Source organism: Scatophagus argus, chromosome 10, assembly GCF_020382885.2.
Source record: "Scatophagus argus isolate fScaArg1 chromosome 10, fScaArg1.pri, whole genome shotgun sequence".
Lineage (NCBI taxonomy): Eukaryota > Metazoa > Chordata > Actinopteri > Scatophagidae > Scatophagus > Scatophagus argus.
In genome coordinates this window covers 19,537,709-19,559,569 of record NC_058502.1, presented here as the reverse complement: position 1 = coordinate 19,559,569, position 21,861 = coordinate 19,537,709, and the positions used below count along the sequence as shown (strand labels likewise).

At 40.5% G+C, this 21,861-nt stretch overlaps 1 protein-coding gene across 1 annotated transcript; it reads right to left on the bottom strand.

Annotated features, from left to right (window-relative positions):
* Window positions 1-1,973: 1,973 nt before the first annotated feature.
* socs5b (suppressor of cytokine signaling 5b) lies at window positions 1,974-17,062 on the bottom strand. Its single transcript, XM_046401630.1, has 2 exons — window positions 16,529-17,062; window positions 1,974-9,305 (listed from the first exon to the last, which is right to left on the bottom strand). Exon 2 carries the CDS (start codon window positions 9,284-9,286, stop codon window positions 7,595-7,597), a length of 1,692 nt encoding a protein of 563 aa, XP_046257586.1. The 5' UTR covers window positions 9,287-9,305; window positions 16,529-17,062; the 3' UTR covers window positions 1,974-7,594.
* Window positions 17,063-21,861: the final 4,799 nt, after the last annotated feature.

Below are 21,861 nucleotides of genomic sequence, written 5' to 3'. Positions count from 1 at the left end.
AGAGACGGTGACCCCTAAAGACACCTGTGGATTTGCCTCTACTTTGTCCCCAGGTATGAGTGTGTGGTTGTCTGTCCAGGCTGTATGGATGAATGGATTTACCTCTTTTATCAAAGAGATAAAAGAGGTAAATGCGATTATTTAACTGCGATGTCTAGCACTTTGGGGAAATATTGGCGTTTGGAAAAGGCAACTAAAACAACAGAACCAGTGACTAAACAATGTTAGATTGTGTGTTTTTTTATTATTATTATTATTACCATCCTTATCCAGACATATGGAGTGAATCACAAGACATACTGTTATGTTCCAAGGCTGGATTTTTAGTTATTTACGATATTACAAATGTCACTTGGATTTTGAACGAGGTTTTCTTACTTCTGGAACAGAACCTGGAAGTTCCCAGCTCTCTGTTTTGTATTAGTGAGGCAGATTTTGTTACCTTTGTACAGAGCCAAACTATGTGGAGCCAGGCTGTTTAAGTGTTTTGAATAAGTCTGTCTTGACAAAAAGCACTGTATTTTTGTGCAAACCCTCATTATCAAATGACACAAAAACACAAAATAATGTTCTTGGCAAGTAGCAACAGACAAAAAAAAAACAACCTTTTTATCTTGATAGCAGCGTGAGAGTTCTCACCCTTGACATGTCTTTTGATGCTGCTGCCAACAACAACTGCTTACTGCTCAATGTGCCAACCAGAGATAGAGCAGTGTACAGTGGAAGCCAGCACACAGGGCTGATAAGGAGGCGTCTCAGACAGAGTTGATTGGGCCACACTCAGATGAAATTTGGAGGGTTTGGTCTACCGATAAACTGACAAGACCTTCATCATCTGTACTTTCATCTTCCTCCTTTTGTCAGTGACCCACATCCAACTCTAGATTCCACAATGTACTGCTGCAGAGTTACTGCGTGGTTTCTATTCTGGTTGTGCCAGTGAGGTTAACAGGAGACTTGAGGATATGTTTTGAGAGCGTGAATGCGAGTGTGCTGCAGCACATCTGAGTTTGTTACTCAGTTTTATTGGTTTCTTGTCCTCTCATTGAGTCCACAGAGAGTTTCCTGCCCTGTATGGTAGCTTACCCTTACCCTCCTCCTGAGTGAACGTCAATTATTCATAAGCCTTGGGTAGCCAACTTGAAACCGATAACCCACATGCTATTTATACTTCATTTCAAATGAACAAATACTTAACTGTGAAGTTCCAGGCAGCTTGGTCGTGTCTGTCTGCATAGCTGCTGCAGGGCTCAGTGAAGGAGCTGACTGAGGGTATGGCTGAGCGGGCAGCTGGCAGGAATGTGCTGGGGAGCAGCAGCTGCACACTAGGTGAGACCACAAGCAGAATTTACAAGGTAATGTATGAATGAGATGAATGAGAGCTATGTTTATTTTAAATCACTACATTTGCTTTATTCCCATATTTGTTTTTGCCATAAAACAAACCGGTCACATTAAAAGCACTGACAGGTGAGCTGAATAACGTAATTATTTTAGCTGCAGAAGTGTGATGGTGTTTTATGGAATCATTGTTAAACGTCACATTTCAGAAGACTCAAACTTTTCTGACATTGAGGTTATTTTTACAGCCCTTTGGTATTTAAACTGAAAAGGGGTATCGTGAGACTAAGTTTGGTTGTTATTTGAAAACAGCCAAAGGAAATTCGCCTTTGGCTGATTTTTGGCAGTTTTTTTGTTATTCCATCTATGTTCTGCTGTCATAAATTCTAATGATCTTGTGTGATGTCATCAATAAACAACCTAAATGCATTCGGAGAGATATAATTTAGAAAATATTTAGCATGTACAGGATGCAGCCTCGTTTCAGCGATCTCTTTGATGGTAACTACAATCCAAAACACCCACGTCATCCTAAATGCTGACCAAATCACACCCTGACTCACAGCTAGCACACTACAGAGTGCATCACAGAATAATAAAGACAGAAAATAAAACACACACTCAATAGTATGTAATAGGCCAGTGTGGATTACACTTAACAGTTTTATTTGGAATATTAAGACAATGAAGCATAAGCCAAGCACCAAAAGTGACAGCTACATGTGTCGCATCATACGGCTCTTAAAAATGAACAGGTTATACTGGAAAATGACTTTTTTTTTTCTCTTTGAATGGTGAAGGAGATACACAGAACAGACAGTGAAATGTGAACATGATTAAGCCATTTACATGCTCCAAATCCTACCTGACAGCAAGAAGAAAAAAAAAGGAAAGAAAAGAGCGAGGAAAAGCAGAAGAAAATGGAACAGCGATATTCGTCTGACGACAGCTTGGGCAGCCTGTGGCGGTGGCTGCGGCCCGGGATTTAAAGGGCTCTTGTGATTGGTCAGAACGAATAAGGCAGTCTGGGAACACGCCGGTGCTTCAGAGTGACAACCATTAGTTCCCATCATTGTCAAGTCCTGTTGTCTCGACACCCACATCCACACAGCAACCAATGTGCACATACAGCATTAAAGTGACAGAGGATTGCAACCATTGTTACACTACACTCCATTGCATATTAGGGAGAAGTTATAATGAAAAATAATAATTCTTTCATACATCTTTTTCTGTTTGCATATAGCACTTAAACCAGCTTTCTAAAATATTTATGGGAACATGAAAAAATTTTTTAATATATCTTTTTTTTTTCATTTGTTTGTCCTCTAAGAGCTAAAACCACGAGTTGTACTGAGGTGTGGGTAGGAGTCCTTTATCCAGGGGTGTAGCGACACAACCAGCCTGTCTCTCATCCAGACCAGACCCAGTGGTTTCTTGCCACAAATGAGGCTCTCATAGTGCAGCTAAATAGCGTCATACTAATGACAATATAAGGTCAAGATAGTTCAATTCACGGCATTTTGTTTTGCTTAAGAACATAGAATATACACGTAAACACCCATCCTTGCTTTCCCTTTTTTGGGGGGCAGTAACACAGAAAGGTGGTGCTGGTTAAATGTGGTCCATGTGTACACATCCCTGGCTTAGCTTGGGGTTGTGTGGATGTGTGTCAATACCTGGGCTAGTGCAGGTGTCAGATGAAGTGTGATAGAACGTGTGTGCAAATGTTACGTGTGTTCCAGACAGTTAATGCACCACAGAAGAATAAAACTTCTTTTCATCAGGCTCCTACTATAGAACTCCACCATTCATCATACATACAATGATTTTTTTTCCCCTCCTAAATCTACGGGTTATATGGCAAACATGTGCTACAGTTAATGTCAGATATTTCCCATGGGGAAAACTGGGTTGAGAGGGTCCTGGGACTCTCCTTTCAATGGGCCTGCCTGAGATTAAGGGTGGGGGGTGGGATGGGTGGTGGGGGCAAAGAGGCATTGTTCATAGGAGTCACTGCCATCACCCCTCACAGTCGACTCTGCATCCCCTCCACTGGGACCCTCCATGTGGCTCTGACCATACACCGATATACTTCCATGCAACATACACACATGCACCATCTGTCTGCAGCATGGTGGAGAATACAACTCCATCGACACAGCTTACCGTGCCTGAATGAGTGAAATATTTCAGGACCATCAGTTTTTTCTTAACACACACAAGTCTCGCCATCTTGGGCTGACACATAAACGGTGCTGTCCAGAAATATTTGGACAGTCAGAAATTTGTTGTTGTTTTGGCTCTGTAGGGCAGCATACTGATAATGAAACAATAATTTAAGGTTGAAGTGCTAACTCTCAGCCTTTGGTATGTGTTCAAATCTGTACTGCATGTATAAAGTGAGAACTGTAACCTTTTAATCTGCAACAAAGATGCAATTAGCAACTATTTTCATTGATAATTAATCTGCCAATCATTTTCTTGATTAATTGATTAGTTGCCTTTTAAAAATGATTCAAACTGATTAAACAGTTATCAGATCAACTGGCAATTGATTTAATAGCTGACAACTAATCAATTAATTGTTGCAGCTCTTATATACAATTTAGCAAAGCAGGTCTACAATGATTCTCGATATATTTACAGGGCCAAGTAACCTGACCTCAGCTCAACTGAGGATGTTTCACTTGCTTAAGAACAGACTGAAAGCAAAAACAATCAAAAAGAAAGATGTTGGCCGTTACATGGCTGCTCACATACATATCAGCATATAATAAAATTGAGTGATTAAATATTATGACCTAAATTTGTTAAATTTGTGCAATTTTTTCATGTTCACCCAGTATGGATACAAAGTTGTCACTTTGCAGCCCTACTGTCATTTCAAATCCAATATGCTGTTGCTAAAGCACAAACAACAAAAACTGTCACTGTCCTAATACTTGCAGACTGCACCGTAGAAAACAAATACACAATTAAAGTGCTATTTAAGTCAACAAATCCCTAGCCCTCTCTGTGAGCACGCTGTTGCCACAACAGGAAGTCAGCACTCTGTGTGCCCGCTCCTCCTCCTCCTCAATGTTAACTTCAGCCTCACATTGCCCTAACAGGGTTGGACAGGGTGTAGAGGGTAGGACAAACAGGCCTTAGTTCACTCAACACCAGTCACCTCCACATCAGCACAGGGATGTTAGGGATATGGCCAGATGAAGAGAGCAGTTGGATATAATAATAACAAAATAGCCACACAGCAGCCATACGGCAACAAAGCGGCCCTTTTAGTACCCAGTAAACTTCTATCCCAACATGGTAAAATTAGCCTGTTATTAGTGCCTCAAGAGGGGTGGAGCACTGTAACAAGTTGTTGCTATTGCTTGGAAGTGGCATGACAGACAGGTGACAGTGAGCAAGAAAGTATGATGTGTGTGGGTTTTCAAATAGATACACATTTCTTCTCTTTGACAGTGTGGATGCTAAAAATCCTGAAACATAAAAGTGCACATACAAGCAACACAAAAGTCAACCTTATTCCCCTCTGCCCAACTCTCACTCCTGGCACTCGAACACGCATTAACGCGCCGTATTCAAGCTGTTTGAGAACAAAGCGTGGCACAGTGGAAAACATTTGGGACTTTTATAAAAGGAAATGTTCAGTAAATTAAGAAATGATATTGTACCACATGGATAAAAATTGCCTTGTTGCCTCCCTGATATACAAGTGAAACTGATTTTTAGGGTGTAAAAGTGAACTTGACACGGTCAGCTTCTCCCCTCTATGAATACAATAACAAAGAGGAACAGTCTAACATACTGCTGTATGGATGCAACTTTCACTTGTTTAAATCTGAAATATGATTTAGCTTTAGCTGCAGTTATAACGGATATCTCTGTGCAAGAGCATGGGGCACAGATATTCATGGGCAAAGAAACATGCGAATATTATTTCATGATTCATCCGTGTGTTTCAGCTTTAATGTGTTTGCTTTACACTTTACCTGCAGGTTTTTCATCTGCATACTTTTCAATGAACTATATTTATGTTAGAAACAGTTTAACCTAAAAGCCTTAAGGGAAGCACTGTGTTGGTCTCATCCTCCCACAGTCATTTGCACACATTCAAAGCTATGTAATGTGCATTTAATATAATCAAGAATTGGAATAAATGCTATTGCTGATGCATAAATTGAGTGCTATCATCAGAAGTTGGATTCAGATCAAAATGCTCACAATCAAAGAGTTAACCTTAATCTCTCATTGCAGAGCAGAACGTGCACATGTGGGGGATGGACACTGAGATCTTGTCTTGAAATATGCTTCACTGGACCCACTAACTATACAGGTCAGAACAGATCTAACTAACATACAACTTGTCATCGCAATAACCTTTCATAGCTTAACCAGCATAGCCTCACTATAATTGAATACCTTCCAAAAAACATTAATTTGCACCATTAGTATGTGAGCTTAGTGATTCATTATTATTCTCTTCAGTCTCATATGATGGCATCAAAGTTGACTGTGTTGAAGACCTCCTTTTCCAGGTTTGGACTACAGAGTAACTCATAATAGAAAAAGAGAAATGATTCTCTGAAAAGGCACATAGGTTATATCTATTCATTTACTGTTCTCTTCATAATGAGAACAGGAATGATCAGCTAGCCAGTAGGGTTTTTGTCCCAAGTAACAACTAGAATTATACAGATTCCATGACCAAAGCTCTCAAAGATATGCTAGTCTCCTGACCGATAAGTGTTGCCTGCATTCATTGCTTTGACTATAAATACAACTGGGCAAAAGGAGTATTTGGGGAGTTATAGATCCTCACGGTAAATTAAGAGTCTCAGAACATAACATGGTTTCACAGTATTACACAATAATAACAAAAATAATAATTATTATTTTTATTCGTGCTCTTCATAATAAAAAAAGTCAGCACATTTTATGGTGTGATAAGAAATATTAATATAGGAGGAAAGGGGTGCTATGGGAGTCATGGTTTACAATTAGTCTATGGCCAATTTTTATGCAGCTTGTTCAAGGTGGGAATGTAGCGCCATTGTTCTGTGTCGCTGTATTGTATAAAAGATACAAACACAGAAATTGTTTGTAGCAACAGAGCCCAATTGATGCCAGGGTTAAAAAGCTGAGACACTGTATTACAGATGCCATCCAATGATGCTATGGAAAATATATGAAACTAAACACTTTAAAGCACAGGTACTAAATTTCATACAGAAGAAAGGAACTGTGTTTATATGCACAATAGTGTGCACAGAGCTGAAGTGTCTGTGTCCAGTGAAGAACTGACAGACTGCTTTGAAAGCTGTAACAATGGGGAGGAATTGTCAGAATATTTCCTTACAATAAGTCTCTCATGTTTTGAAAGCACTGCAGCACAGTGGGAATAAAGTTGACATGGTTTCTTGTTCACTAAACAGGACACAGTAGACTGATTCATTATTTATCACTCAACATTACTGCTTAAGGAGGAAATAGTGTTTTTTAAGGACTAATCTATAGTCCTTAGAAAGTATGACATTTCCCTGATACGCTGTCCTGAACACTATGGACCCCAGTATCTGTCCCTGCCTCTGGCTTAACTGATGCTTATGCGTGCAAAGAGATGTCAAAGAATGTGCCTTATGTAACTCTATCCATGGGACGAGCTCCGACTGCAATATACCAATAGCACCTACAGTTGCCCTCTCAACCCACACACACACACGCGCGCACACACACACACACACAACTTAAAATGCTCTTGGGGAGGTGCTCCACTAGGCGCTTTGACAAGCTAAGGAAGAAGAAAAAAGAGAAAGCACAAAGTGAACTTTACAATGTAGCTATGTGGGCCTAAACAGCAATTTGGGATGAACAAGGGATGCATGCAGGCAGGTCTACAGGCAGGGTGATGTCCTGGGATCAGGCAGACATTTAGCAAAAAAGCAGGAGAGAAAAGACACAAAGTGCCAACATTTGTGTCTTCCCTCCCTGTCAAAACAACCTGTTCAACACAAAAACATGTGCTTGCCAGACAGCGTTATACTGAATATAATCATATGTATTTTCTGTGATGTAAGTAATAACTAAAACAAAGATTAGAATGAATCTTGTATAGCTTGTTACATTTAATTGCCATCCCCCTCCAGAAAGACAGCCATATCAGTATAGCCTCTAACTGGCTAATGAGGAATTTCTGTAGTTCTATAATCCTGCTGCAGTGTGTATACAGGCTATGGAGAAGGCCACTCTATTTGACCTTGAGTGGTGGTTCCCTCTCCAGCCAGCGAACTCGTACTTTTTGTTTATAGTGATACTCCTTGAGGAAGTCCTGCAAGGCAGGGGGCAGCGGCAGAGAGCCTATACCATCGTAAGTGGTCCAGCGGCAGATGGCGGCTCGTGCCAGGTGCTGCAGGCCAAAGGGAAAGGTCCGATGGAGAGGCGCTGTAAGCAGCGGCTCGAAAAACATGCAGGCGCTGGGATCCTTGTAGTGCTCCAGCAGTCCTGTGACGGTGGAAGAGTGGAAAACACAAGGGTCATGAGCATCGAAGCTGAAGTTGTGGTTCCACTGCTCGATGCGGGCGTGCAATGAACGGTTGTAACGGCGGAAGCTAACGGAGAAGAGGTAGTCCTCCTGGGCTGAGTCGCGCAGCAGAAAGGTGCCCTCTGGTCGCCCATCCAACAGCGCCTCAGCCTCGTAGCGGTCCATCACACCCCAGTAGCAGGGCAGAGCTGTGATCTGCAATAGGTCTGGCACAAGGCAGTGGATATAGTCTATCTGGGTGTGAACTTTCCAGGGCCCAGGCTGCTGCCGGCTCAAGTGACCATCCCCAGAGGCGTGCCTCTGCTTGGGCCTCCTGGCCTGCAGACAGAGGGTGGTTGAATCCTCCTCAGAGTCGCAGTCCTGGGCCGATGCTGCACCTCCCAACACTTGCCCACAGGACCCTGATGAGCCAGCACTCACAGAGCTACCAGCCCCTGACACTCGGCCTTCCCCAGAGGCCTCTCCCATGCCAGGAGCCATCTTTGGTCCCAGTTTGTAGAGAGACGAGCCTGCCACTGAGGCCTCCAGGGTGTGGATCTGTGCATTAGGTGGTGGGTCCACACCTTCCTCGATGCTAAGTCTACGGCGCTCACGCAGACGTTCCTCCTCGTCCTCAGGGGAGGGGTGGGCCGAGTCAAAGGCATCCAGCAGGGCAGTGGAGGAATGCGGGCTGACCGGTGCTGTGTGTTGCTTGATCAAGTGCCACTTGTGTGCAAGGTCTGAGCCTGGTGGGAAGGGGCAGGTCTCCAGCATGAGCTCTGTCAGGTGAATCTTACGTTTGGAGGTGACAGGGTTCTTAGATGAGCGGGAGCGTCTGTGAGTGGGCAAGGGTAGGCACAGTCCTACCGTATCACTTAACCGCTGACGCAAAGACCGAGCATTCAGACTGCGTCCTCCAGATACAGAGTCACTCATCTCCTGGATGGAACTGACTCCATAACGCCTGTCTCTACGATTCCCACTCCCTCGTAAACGTCCTGACCGCCTATCTGCCTCCAGAGAGCTCTGGGTTTTAGTGGAACATGAGTGTTTTTTCTTGCCACCCCATGGAGCATGACGGGAATAAGAGTCTCTCCGAGCCAGGGGAACACCCCCTGATCCTCCCCGCACATCCTCAGTTTCCTTGTCTATCGTGATCTCCACTATCTGAGGGATGTCCGACACACAGTTATGATGGCGGCGTCCTGCTGTTACCATTGGCATTGGCAAGAGGCTCCTTGATGGGCTAGAGACTTCTGATGCCTCAGCCTCACCTGAGCTGCCTCCTTGGCCAAGATCCAACACACAGTGGACAGCATCAGCCTCAACCCTGCTTTCACTGGGTCCTGAACTGTTATTGTGAAAGAGCGTCTGGCATTTGCTCTTCAGGTTGCTCCACATGTTGCCCACTTTCTTCATCAATAGGAGCCCCTGGGACCTAAAGATATCAGAAGACAAAACTGAGTAAGTCTCAGGTGGAGAAATCTCATAACAGCACTGACGCCTACATTTAACACAAGCTCCACAAAGGTTGTCCTACATTTAAATTCCCCAGACTACTGTGTATCTAGTAATTAGACATGGTGAGAGTATAACGGGGCCAAAGTGTCTGAGAGGTGGGTGAGCTTGAGTAGCTGGAACAGCAGAGTTAGGAGTTGCCAGGCAGACATGCAGGGACACAAGGCCACAGCTATAAATGAACCTAGGATCTGCTCACAGCTGATCTGTTGGTATGTACTGTATTACAGAGCCAGTCTAGACCTGACCAAAAACTTTCCCTGCAACAGCACCAGACAGGGCACATGTACATGCACTTTCACACTCACGTATCCCTTGATTTATCACTCTACTAGAATTTGACAGGGATTTGGAAGTTGTAGCTCTAACCTGCGTTCGAGCAATTCAAACTTTACAGTGAGCAGAGTCACCACAGGTAGGTGGCCTGCCAAACACAGAACCTACAAGGATTCCATAATGCAGCACTTCCTTCCCTGTTTCAGACACTGTTTCTGGACTTCACAGATTTATTAGGGTACATTTTTTGGTGTTGCCAGAAAATCCAAAACACTGCAGCACAAAGGTAAACACAAGTAACTTGCCAACTTGAGATCCAAAACCAAACACTTTTACAACTCTTCATTCCTTAAAGTGAATTTAAACAGTGTTTGGACAGTCAGGGTTCCCATACCTTTTCCATATCAAATTCAAGGACAATTTCCCTTAAATTCAAGGACTTAACACAACATTTAAGACATGGATCAAGGTTAAATACTGTTACAATACTGATAATTAAAACAAAAACAAACCAACAAAAAAATAAACTAGCAGAAATTACAGAAGATCACTGATGACAATAAAAAAGAGAGAAGTTTGAACATGTGAATACCCAATTGTGTTACAGTGATGGCATAAAATTGTGAGGCACTCATGCAGACAACAGAACAAATCCCATTTTACTAACGTTAGGTGAAAAAAAAGATCAAAAGAACTTTAATTTATATTCTTGCTCAAAATGTATCAATTCATACACTTTCAATGCATGTCTGCTTATCTCTATTTTTATAAAAACGTTATAGAGCAATTGATTTTGTTTTTTTCGAATTCACAAAACTGTAATGATTTTATGGAACTGTAGCAACCCTGGACATTTATAACTTGAACAAGCTGTAATCCACCCTTGATTAATTTTGAAGGAAACCGAAGTACATCGACTGATAACAATGTCCAATATTGAGTTAATCCCAGAGTACAAGCTCCAAGCAGTGCATCGTACAGTAGTTATAAGAACATGTACTCCAGGTACTATGGGAGTTTACAATGAAAATATAAATCCCTGACCTTATCAGCATTAATTGCATGTGCCATTCAGCTACAGGCACACAAAGACTTAGTGACACTGTAGCTAGTCTCAGTCATTCGCTTACAATTGGTTTCCTTTCCATCTGCTTCTGGGCACCATGTAGACCTGTGTACTGAGTGAAGTTTGCCTCTAATCATGGACAAAAACATTATGGATTTGCAAAGCCAGCTGAGACAGACAAGGGTTCTATGATGCACAGGAAACCAGACTTCAGCACTTGACTGATTAAGTTGATTTGCTGGGGGCAGCTCCAATGCCATCACTAACAAACTCAGCGTCAATGACTTTGTACGCACAAAAGATGACAACTTCTCCACTTGACAGTCATTAGATATTTGTGATAGATATGTGAGACAGCAACAAAACTGCTACTAGGAAAAAATATTTCATTCAGACAACTAAGCTACATCACCAAATGTGACACAACTCATTTGGTATGGATTGTCTCCTTTTCTGCGCTTTCTGTGCAATAAGCCTGAGTAAGTAGCGTGACATCTGGTGTGGTGGCGGTGTGTAAGTGCAAAAATCCACAGCAGCTGACTACATACTGCCTATCTGATCACCTTCAGCTTGAGATGGAATTTCAGTGATCCACTACACATCATTTCTAAATAGCAATATGCAAAGCACCCACAGCTTTTCAATACCAAATGCCAATTCAGCTACAATGCTCCTTTAACAGTACTAAGCACTAATGGATTTCATTGTACTAACACCTGTAGGCAGGATTTCAAATTTAAATAAATATCAAAATATGTTGGATACAAACTGCAATCGCTAAATTTGCTTTGACATGATTTGTTTCAACCCAGTGTGGAAAATTATCTGTCAATGACACCTAAAACATCGCTGTCCCTCGCACACCCACATACACACACACTAATCTTCAACAAAATTTTCTAGCTATTTTGTAATTGAATTTAATTACAAAATTATCATTTTTGGTGCACCTGAATTTGATTTTCATACTTTGTCCTACAATATGACCACATTCATAGTAGTATGATCAATAATATCAAGAATGAAAAATGTCAGTGGACTTACTGGAGATAACGGCACGGGCAATTTTTTGGCGAATGCACAATCAAACATCTTAGTTTACAATTTAAATCCCAACACTCAATGTGTATGAGATAATGCCATCACTCAAGATTTCCATTTTCCATCCATTTTTTTGGAGATTATCATTGGAACGTATCAGTGCTGCACTGAAAAAGAACTGGTACGGACCACAACTAAAAATTATGCATATCCATAGTGAGTGTATTTCCAATTGTAACTATTTTAAAACCCAGGTGATTAAAAAAAAAAGTGTGCCTGAAAAACAGTAAAAGCAACAGTCACTTTGAACTGGTTAGATGAAGTGCTGCAGGTAAGAGGAGCTGACACCAGTTCTGATGAACTTGAACTTACAACATGTCACCAAGGTAACAACGCCATTCATTGTGCCATTTCTACTGTATGGAAGTTGGAAGACCACTGGCATTGAGCCCACAGCAGAGCCTCTCATCATAGTTCCCTCCATTATGGCAAGCATCCACACCATGTGGAACTTCAGCTGTCCAAGGGGATGCACAAATAATATGCTCAGTGCATCTTGCTTAAGCTAAATCTTAACTAGAGATGCAACAATTAGTCTATTAATCAATTAGGTCAAGGAAAATTAATCCACGACTACTTTCATACAGGAAAAATCTCAAATGTGAGAATGCACTGTGTTCCAGAGGACTAAATCGAATGTTCTTGGGTTTTGGTCTGTGGTCCACAAAACAAGACATTTAATGACATCACTGTTGTCCTATAGGATGGTGTGGGAGACGCGTTTCATTGTTTCTAATGTTTTATAAATCCCATAGTCATTTAATCAAGAAATAAAAATCTGTACATTAATCAGTAATGACACAAACTGTTACCGCCTTGCTTTTAACAGTGACCAGGGTTTTTCCTTCTTAACACTTAAGCACAGCAGAACCAAATGAAAAGAAGAAAAATATGCAGTTCTCCATCACATTTGACTGTCATTTTTGATCACTAAAGCTTTGCTGCTAGGAATTCTTCTGTTGCTGCTCTGGGAACAGTATTTAGATGTTTTTAACATCCATCCATCCATTTTCTATACCGCTTATCCGTCAGGGTCGCGGGGGAGCTGGAGCCTATCCCAGCAGACTACGGGTGAGAGGTGGGGTTCACCCTGGACTGGTCGCCAGACAATCGCAGGGCCAACACACACAGACAAACAACCACACACTCTCACACTCACACCTAGGGACAATTTAGAGTAGCCAATTAACCTAACGTGCATGTTTTTGGTATTGTGGGAGGAAGCCGGAGTACCCGGAGAAAACCCACGTAGGCACAAGGAGAACATGCAAACTCCACATAGAAGGGTTTTAAATGTTTTCAAATGTTTTTAACACATAAATCAATTTGAATTCTCTCATGAATGTATTCCTTTTTAAATTAAAACTTTAACTTAAAAAAAGATCTTCAGTAATTAAAAACAATCGGTAAGAAAGAATATAGCCAATAAGATGCCCACCCCTGCAGCTGGTCAGTGGTTTCAGCCTGACTTCGGGACGATGAGCAAATCACAGTTCATATCCCGTCACTATGGCTTGTTTAATGAATATTATTTTGTGATTAATATTTTATATGGCACACTGTGCAAGCACTCACAGAAATTATTCCTTTTGGACATATGGCTCATTCTATCAGTGAGAATATTTGTTTCACTTTTTTTCTTGCCAATGTCTGGGTGAAATATGAAAATATCACACACACACACACACACACACTCTACAACCAATGCAGAAAGCCTAGGAACCAAGAAACATAGGGAAAGACCCAGTGATCACTGATTAATAATTACCATTCCTAGTCCACTTAAATTATTTTAGGCACTCAGTCCAAAAAGTCTTACTACAGCCTTTAGAGAGCCTGATGCACATTAACAAATAAATAAGTATATTTCTACAATTTTGTAAACTATCTATAACAATTTTAATACAATCTAAAAATTAAAACAGTACATTTCTACTCACACCACCACATCATGTATATGCACAGAGCAATTGCAATGTTGCTTAAGGTATTTAAGTATGATTTCAGCATGGTTGCTCAATAGAAAACAAATCATCTTGACAGTCCCTTATAAAATCCTTTGGGCTCATACTTAGACCAGCAATCACATGTTTCATCAAAGAGCAACATGGCTCAAATTGTACATCACAACACGCACTTTATTTTAAAAATGCTAGACATGCAAAGAATCATCTAATGTTCAAATATTTTATTGGTGCGCCAGCCACAACCTAAATTTGCCAGCACATGTCTTGATTCTATAATTGTATGTATAACATGAAAACACTCATCTACAAACTTAAAAAGCCTGTTCACACCCTGCTGCCGTCCCTCCAAGATGAACTGGAATTGTGAGGCTAATGTTATATCAGTCTCATCTTGAGAGGCAGGATTTTCCATCCGGGTTGGTGTGCTTTATCCCTCAGCTTGCTAATCACTTCAAAAAATAAAAACAATGAAACACTCATGTGACCACAGGGGAATGTTGGGTTCTCTGTATTACAAAATTTAATTAAAGAGTTTGGTCTAGACCTGCTCTAATTGGAAACTGTCATGAGATAACTTTTGTTGCGAATTGGTGCTATATAAATAAACTGAATTGAACTGAATTGACCAACAGACATGGCTAAAACAAATTAGATCTCCAAAACATTGTTAATAAGACTAACGTGTAATTAAAACACTCATCTAACAGTATTCTGTTGCCATAATTAAACAACAGACCCACTGCACAACCTGCTCATTAAAATACCCTTATCCACCATGTGCTCACACTAAAATTACCCACACATTATAAAAAATAAGCGTGTTTTTGTGTGTCCGTTTATTTTAGCCATGTCCACTTTGACACAATCACTATTCCACTTCACTATGAACTGATGATAAATGGTAAGGATTCAGACGACCAACCTGACAAACCAAAGAGACAAAATGCTGGGAGTTTTACCATAAAAATAGGAACGAATAAATCACTACTAATGTGAGGGAATGACCTTTAAAAATCAAAATCTCAGCCTGTGTGTGTATGTGCTACAACATAAGTTAACTAATCTGCCCTGCGTCATCATTAACTCCCTATTCATATCTGACATCATAGAAACTCTTGAAGCAATACAATTCAGACAACAGTAGTATAGTACTGATCAAACTCATTGCAGCAAAGCTCTGGGGGGCAACAACCCCACAACAGCGAACTGAAATATAATCACTTGTTAGTTTTCACACAAAACATCAGGGTATTTCATATTGCAGATTTTTGCATGGAATTAATTCTACTCAGCTAATTCAAGATTGATTATTTAAACTACAACCGTCTAATACAATTATCTATAACTGTTGATATCGATAACCACAGCCACAGCAATGGTGAAATCTAGTCCACAAACATTTAAAGACGCCCTGAAACAGAACTAGGCTACTTCTGCTCTCCAGCAGCCCAACACACCCATTCTCCTGGGATCATTCTGATCTAAGAGAGGGCTGGAGAGAAGACAAGATTAAGGGAGGATGCCTTCTCTGCACCGACCAGACCAGAGTTAATGAGATATTTGCAGCATCTTGCATGCTGAAAGATATGAGAGATGGCAGAAAGCCACACAAGGTCTGCAAGTGATTGATAAAACACACTGATTCTTCCTATAATTAAAATCTAAACAAATATCAAAATTTTTCATTGAAAAGTTGGTATGGCAATCTATTAAACTAATATTAACTACTAGTTTTTGCCTCCAAAAAATGCATAAAGTATTTGTAATGCTAAGAATGAACTTTTCAAACAAAGGTAGGATATGCACAGTGAGCCATTCCAGCAACTCAATGATAAATTGTTGTTTAGCAGCTCTATCAGTGAGGCTAGTGTTTATGTAATAATTATTCTGCCCTTGTGCTGTATTTGTTAATAGTTTTCCCTCAGCAAGTAATAAAAACATCAAGTCAGACAGAAAAATAAGTAAATAACATTAGACAATTCAAATCAACTGAAGAAACATAGTTTAACTTATATTTCTGGACAAGAATCTTCAGATTAAATATTAAAAATCATTAATTATCCCTACCATACTAAATCTGTACTTGTTTGAATATGATCGTTATATAGATATACGTGGACAGTAAAATACCGTTATATTAACGTTAACTACTTTCACATGTTCCAGATAAGTGTTCAGTAGAAGACACACGACTACCCAGCTATATAACGCTATTATAGTCAGTATATAGAAATGGTTGGAAGGCCTTTAGGATTCCAGAGGCCCCACTTTTCCCTGGTCCAAGCCAAGTTAGAGGACTTGCTAACACGTTAACCACACAACGCTAAATGGAACTACAGCCGTGAAGATAACGAGAGCCAGGCTCATATTTGTAAAGCTGGCTTAATAACTTGAGTCACATGTGTAATATTTTTCAGAAATATATTTTAACGGCTTTCTATTGGTTGGTAACAGATACAGCTCACTTACAAAACCGCTCAGCTAACTAGCGACTCAGGCTTACGAGCTGTCAAAAATGCTAACTGTTAGCATTCCCTTGAGTGGGGAATTCTAACGTCTCAGCTAGCTTTGGCTAACCAGTCACCTAGCGAGGTTAGCGTGTTAGCTTGCGAAAAATAAGCACAAAGAATTTACACAAATAAACTAAGTGCTGCTGTGCTGCTTCAACATGCTGAATAGACAGATGTGACATTCTCGACAAGTAATGGTTTGTTTCTCGAATTCGTATCTTACCCTTGTGCCTTTTGAAAGCCCTATTCAAAAGCTCTCTTTGTCTGCAAAAAATGGCTATTAAGAGGAGTCAGGCATACATCCCCCTTGTGGACCACGGTGTCGGATGAAAGCACTAAATATACTTGGACACTTGATGGTATCATCCCGAATATCTTAAAATCAATAGTTGAATAGTGATCAAAAATATTTAAAAGTCTAAATTATTCTTTGAGCGCCGCAAAAACCCGTTCTTCGACATGGTGAGGGTCTTCTTTTTTGCCGTGGTCGTTGCTGCTTCTAGCAGCCAATATGACGGCGGACTCGGCAGACAGCGAGCCGGAGAGGCGGACTGGGTTCAGCGTGAGGCAAACCGACTGACATCGGCTCAGTCCAATGGAAGAAAGGGAAAAAACGGCCATTTCCGACAGAGCACACGGATAGGGAATGACCCGGGACGAGCTCCGCGTGATGGGCGTCTCGTGTCACCAATGAACGGAGAGATCAGGATGAGGATCTCCCCTGGCAGCTACTTGGAAACGTGGAGAGGCAAAGTGATGCTGGTTGAGTTACGGCCAGGCCGGACCACTGACTGACCACGACTGATGTCATCCAGGTAAGAAGACCAGCAGCAGGGCTTTGCATCAGAAATGAGAGGAACTCCAGAGCAAAGAGGGGCAGTATAATTTAAAGTATAATAGTATAATAAAATTAATTTATTCCTCACAGATTCAAAGGTGAATAATGTGTAATAACAATAATCCGATTATTCTTACTAAATGTCCCGAACCCCCTATAATCATCACACCCTAGGCTGTAGCTGTTCAAGGCAGGTAGCGGCGTTCTTTGAATGATCCAGGCTTCTGTTGGTAGACTACTATCTAATAATTTAATTTAAAATGTGTTATTAACTATTACTACATTATTATCTGTCTTAAAGTCTTATTTCAGTTGTGTGCTTCAGTGTTTCATTCTTCTAAAATAATTTATAATCAGTTGTATCGGGCGGTAAAAACTAGTGTCCTTCTAAATGAAATAAAGTTAAACACTTTGACTAATACGGCCTCCCTCTTAAGGCCTCAAAGTTCTAGAGAATATGATGCGCAATTTTATAGCTCAGACGAGTGAATATGTGTCATAGCTTGTACCAAAGTAAATCTTTGAACAATCAAAATGTCTCAAAGGAGCATTCATAGTCATTCGCACCCACACATGAGGTCATCTCCTGGAGTAGGATCATTCATGAGCACATGACAAAAGGCGTAATGGGAAGTGGAAGTGGTGTGAGTAATATAGTAGTTAGCTGGAGCTGAGGTTAAGTTCCGGGGAAATCACCAGCAGTCTGAGCACATTAGCTTTTACATCTCCGCGATGTTGATCTAATTTGTGCTTATGAAAGGAAATGACAGAGAATTGCATTAGCACTGATTCTTCTGCCAGGAGTGATTCACACTATTTTAGTCAACATGGACCTCTTCTACCAGGTATATGCTGTATCATCTGCATATTTTCCACAGGGAGGATATGATTATTTACAAATATATCCAGCATGAATAAATGTGATTCACTTGGATCTCAACAAGAGAGGTCTGGTGACAATACTCTGTCAGGCCATCGGTATGGCCATAAATGAGAAATGTATCTTTAACTGAAGATAATAAAGTGCAACAGCTCCCATACATGAGTTTGTTCTAGCAGGATAATTTTGAAGATTTAGATGAGGTCAGTCACTTAGAAGAATATGGTTACAGTGGGTAGTAATCTTGAATTCATTGCAGGAAGCTTCAAGTCTGACATCCAAATAAACTAAAACAAATCATATGTGCTGACAGATAATGGTTGGGCATGGGCAGCCACTCAGCACAGAAATAGATTTGGATGCAGATCAGTCGTGATTCTGATTAGACGGATGGATGAATGCAGACATTTGATGTCAGATCTTGTAATTCCTATTTTATTTCCTGGTATCATATTATCTTTTGCTTTTTGATCAGAACTGATTTCAGATTAAAGTACAACTGCAGTACATATTCATTTTGCCCTTTTTTTAAATTGGTTATGTGAGATCATGTGTACATCCAATCTTTCTAATAGATGAAGTTTTTGAATTGTAATTGTAATTCATTTTTTGATCTTTTTGGATAATAGATGCAAGTTGTCTTAAAAAAATAATAAAAGTTTAAAAAAACGTTTTATGCCCATATTCAGGGTATACAAAGACAGTGTTCAAGATTCTGTTCAAAATCAAAATTGTACTCATGAAAAAATGTTTGATCTGAATTTGTTCTGTTTTGAACATATCCCGTGAATTTTGACGCTCAACATCTAGACGTTGTTCATACCTTATACTGACAAAGGCAAGGTTGCCATCTTGTGGCAGCAACATAGAAACAAAAGTGCATCGATATTCCTGGTGACTGTCTCAAAAGCAAAACTCTAATACAACTGATGCTTAAGACTCTGGTTTTGTTTATTTTATGAATAGCTCAGTCATCAAATTTAGGCTGAAATCAAAACAGGACATTCTTTTCCATTCTTGGATTTGTTTCATTTGTTGCTAAAAACACACATATCATAATATCAACCTGTATATCTAAATGGTGTGATGCAAAGTAAATATTCTCCTAAAATACTTGGGTAAGTAGTCCTGTTGCACTGCCTTTAAACCCTGGGTGATTGTCATCAACAACATTTTACAAAAGTAGGTAAGACTCCAAAAGAAATTTGAGATTCCTTTGTCTTCTCAGTTTCCTATACCCCCACAACCCCCTCCACAGCTGTCAGGAGGCTACAGTGTCACAGTTAACACCATGCAAGCAATATAACAATGATTTGTAATGCTTATAGAATTTCTTGACTGTTCCAATTTATCTGTATATTTTTTTAATCACTAAAAACAACCTCTTTAAATAAGCAATACGTGCAGGGAGAATTTACTGAGTTTACTGCATCATTAATCATGGCAGAATTGTGACAGTCAGCTTAACAGTCCTTAATGGTGCCTCTTCGCATAAAGCTATGAAATTCTATGATGTTCATATGAAGCAAAACCAAACATTTAAAAGCTGTAAAATATGTTTTCTGTAGATCATTTTCTGTTCACATAGCAGAGTGGGAACTTCATGGATTAGATTGCTTGAAAAACAAAGTAACTCTCAGTGGAATTAAAAGTAAAGCCAGTAGCATTAGGTAAACATACACACACCGAGTTGTATGCGTCATGAAGCCCTTAAGCATTTAAAGGAAGTTCAACAGTTTTAGTTTTGACCTGTTTTGCTCCCCGTGTACTAAATCGAGCACCAGTGTTTGGGTCTTTTTGATCTGCTCAAATTAACAGTCAAAAGCCAAAGTCATGAGAATCACATTCAGAATACTTTATTGATCCCTGGGGGAAACTGAGTTTATTACAGTTGCTCCAACCAAGATTAGAAATCTACAGACCAAAGAATTATCATAAAAATAGAAGTAAAAATATATCTATATTATAAAAACAAACACAAAATAAATATAAAAAGTATGTGTGCAAAACAGTGCAGCAGTGAAACTGCAGAACCAGTCACTCAGTCTGTTGACTCAAAGTCAGTCAGAGTCTGACACTCTGTAAAGTCTGATGGCCACACGCAGGAATGACCTCCTGTGGCGCTCCGTGTGCATCGAGGTGGAATCAGTCTGTTGCTGAAGGAACTTCTGTGCCTAAACAGGACATTGTGTGGTGGGAGACTTTGTCCGAGATAGTGTGTAGACATCATCCTCTTTTCTGACACCACTGTCAGAGAGTCAAGCCCTAACCCCACGACATGACTGGCTTTCCAAATCAGTTTACTGAGTCTTATGGCATCCACTAACCTCAACCTGCTGCCCCAGCACGCAACAGGATAGCACTTGCAACCACAGACTCATACATCCTCAGTATCGTCTGTCAGATGTTAAACAACCTCGGCCTCCCAGGAAATGGCAGCTCTGGCCCTTTTTGTAGACATGGTCCAGTCCGGTTTACTGTCTGTGTACACTCACAGGTATCCGTATTCCTCTACAATGTACACAGCAGTCACCTGGATGAAAATGGGTGTCACTGGAGCCTTGGTCTTCCTCAAGTCCACTACCAGTTCCTTGGTGTTTGTAACATTTAGCTGCCGATGGTTTGGCTGAGTCTAATCACCCTTGTTGATTCATCGAAACTATAGCTGAATCATCAGCGGACTTCTGAAGATGACAGGACTCTGTGCAGTAGTTGAAGTCTGTGGTGTAGAGGGTGAAGAGGAAGGGAGAGAGGACAGTCCCCTGTGGGGCCCCAGTGTTGCTGACCACTCTGTCTGACATACCGTGAAGCAGGCGCACATACTGTAGTCTGCCAGTCAAGTACTTAACAATACAGGACATGAGGGGGGCATCCTCCTGCATAACAGAGCTGGACTGATGGTGTTAAAGGCACTGGAAAAGTAAAGAAAAAACGTGACTCTCACAGTGCTCGTCAGTTCGTCCAGGTGGGCACAGACAGGATTCAGAAAGCAGATGATGGCGTCCTCAACTCTCATTCGAGGCTGGTAGGCGAACTGGAGGGGGTCCAAGAGTGGCCTAACCATAGGCCTTAGCTTCTCCAGAACAAGTGTTTCCACAGTCTTCATGATGTGGGAGGTAAATGCCACAAGACTGTAGTCCTTGAAGCCACTGTGACATGGCATTTTTGGCATAGAAACAAGATGTCTTCCACAGTACAGAGAAGAAGTCCTGTCTCATCCTGCCATCAGATGTCATCAGGAACAATCAGTCTGTTCCAGTCCATTAGGTCTACATATCATGTGCTAACTTCCTGCAGTCTAGTCCTAGAACCACTTAACACCCGTTGATCCATTTGTCCTTTTAAATTAGTTTCTTTTTTTTACCATCTATTTTTTACCATCTTAAGTACAACAATCATATCATAACTGTGTAAGGGACAATGCCGCATGTCCAAAAGTTTGTCCTTCATATCATTCTTTAATTCCTGATTGTGGACTTGAGGGGCATATTCAGCTTATACCATGGTCACTTACCAAAAATGAAAAAAAAGAACATTCATTTTTATTTTGATGCATTTTCTACTCAAAATTGAAAGGTTTGCACAAGCTGTAACTGTTTCCTGAGGATTAATGACTAATACCTTTCATTACATTCATTTCTATGCAATGAAAAACGTTTACTTCAGTAAATAGAATGAACCTTAGTTACAACTTACCCACAGTCTGAAGAAGTGAGATGATTATGGATGGAATGTTTATAAAACTAGTAGGTGTTATAAGAAGAGGAAACAGCATATAATTATGCCTATTTCTCATTGACCAAATGAATTCAGTATTTTTCCATTTTTTAAGTATCCA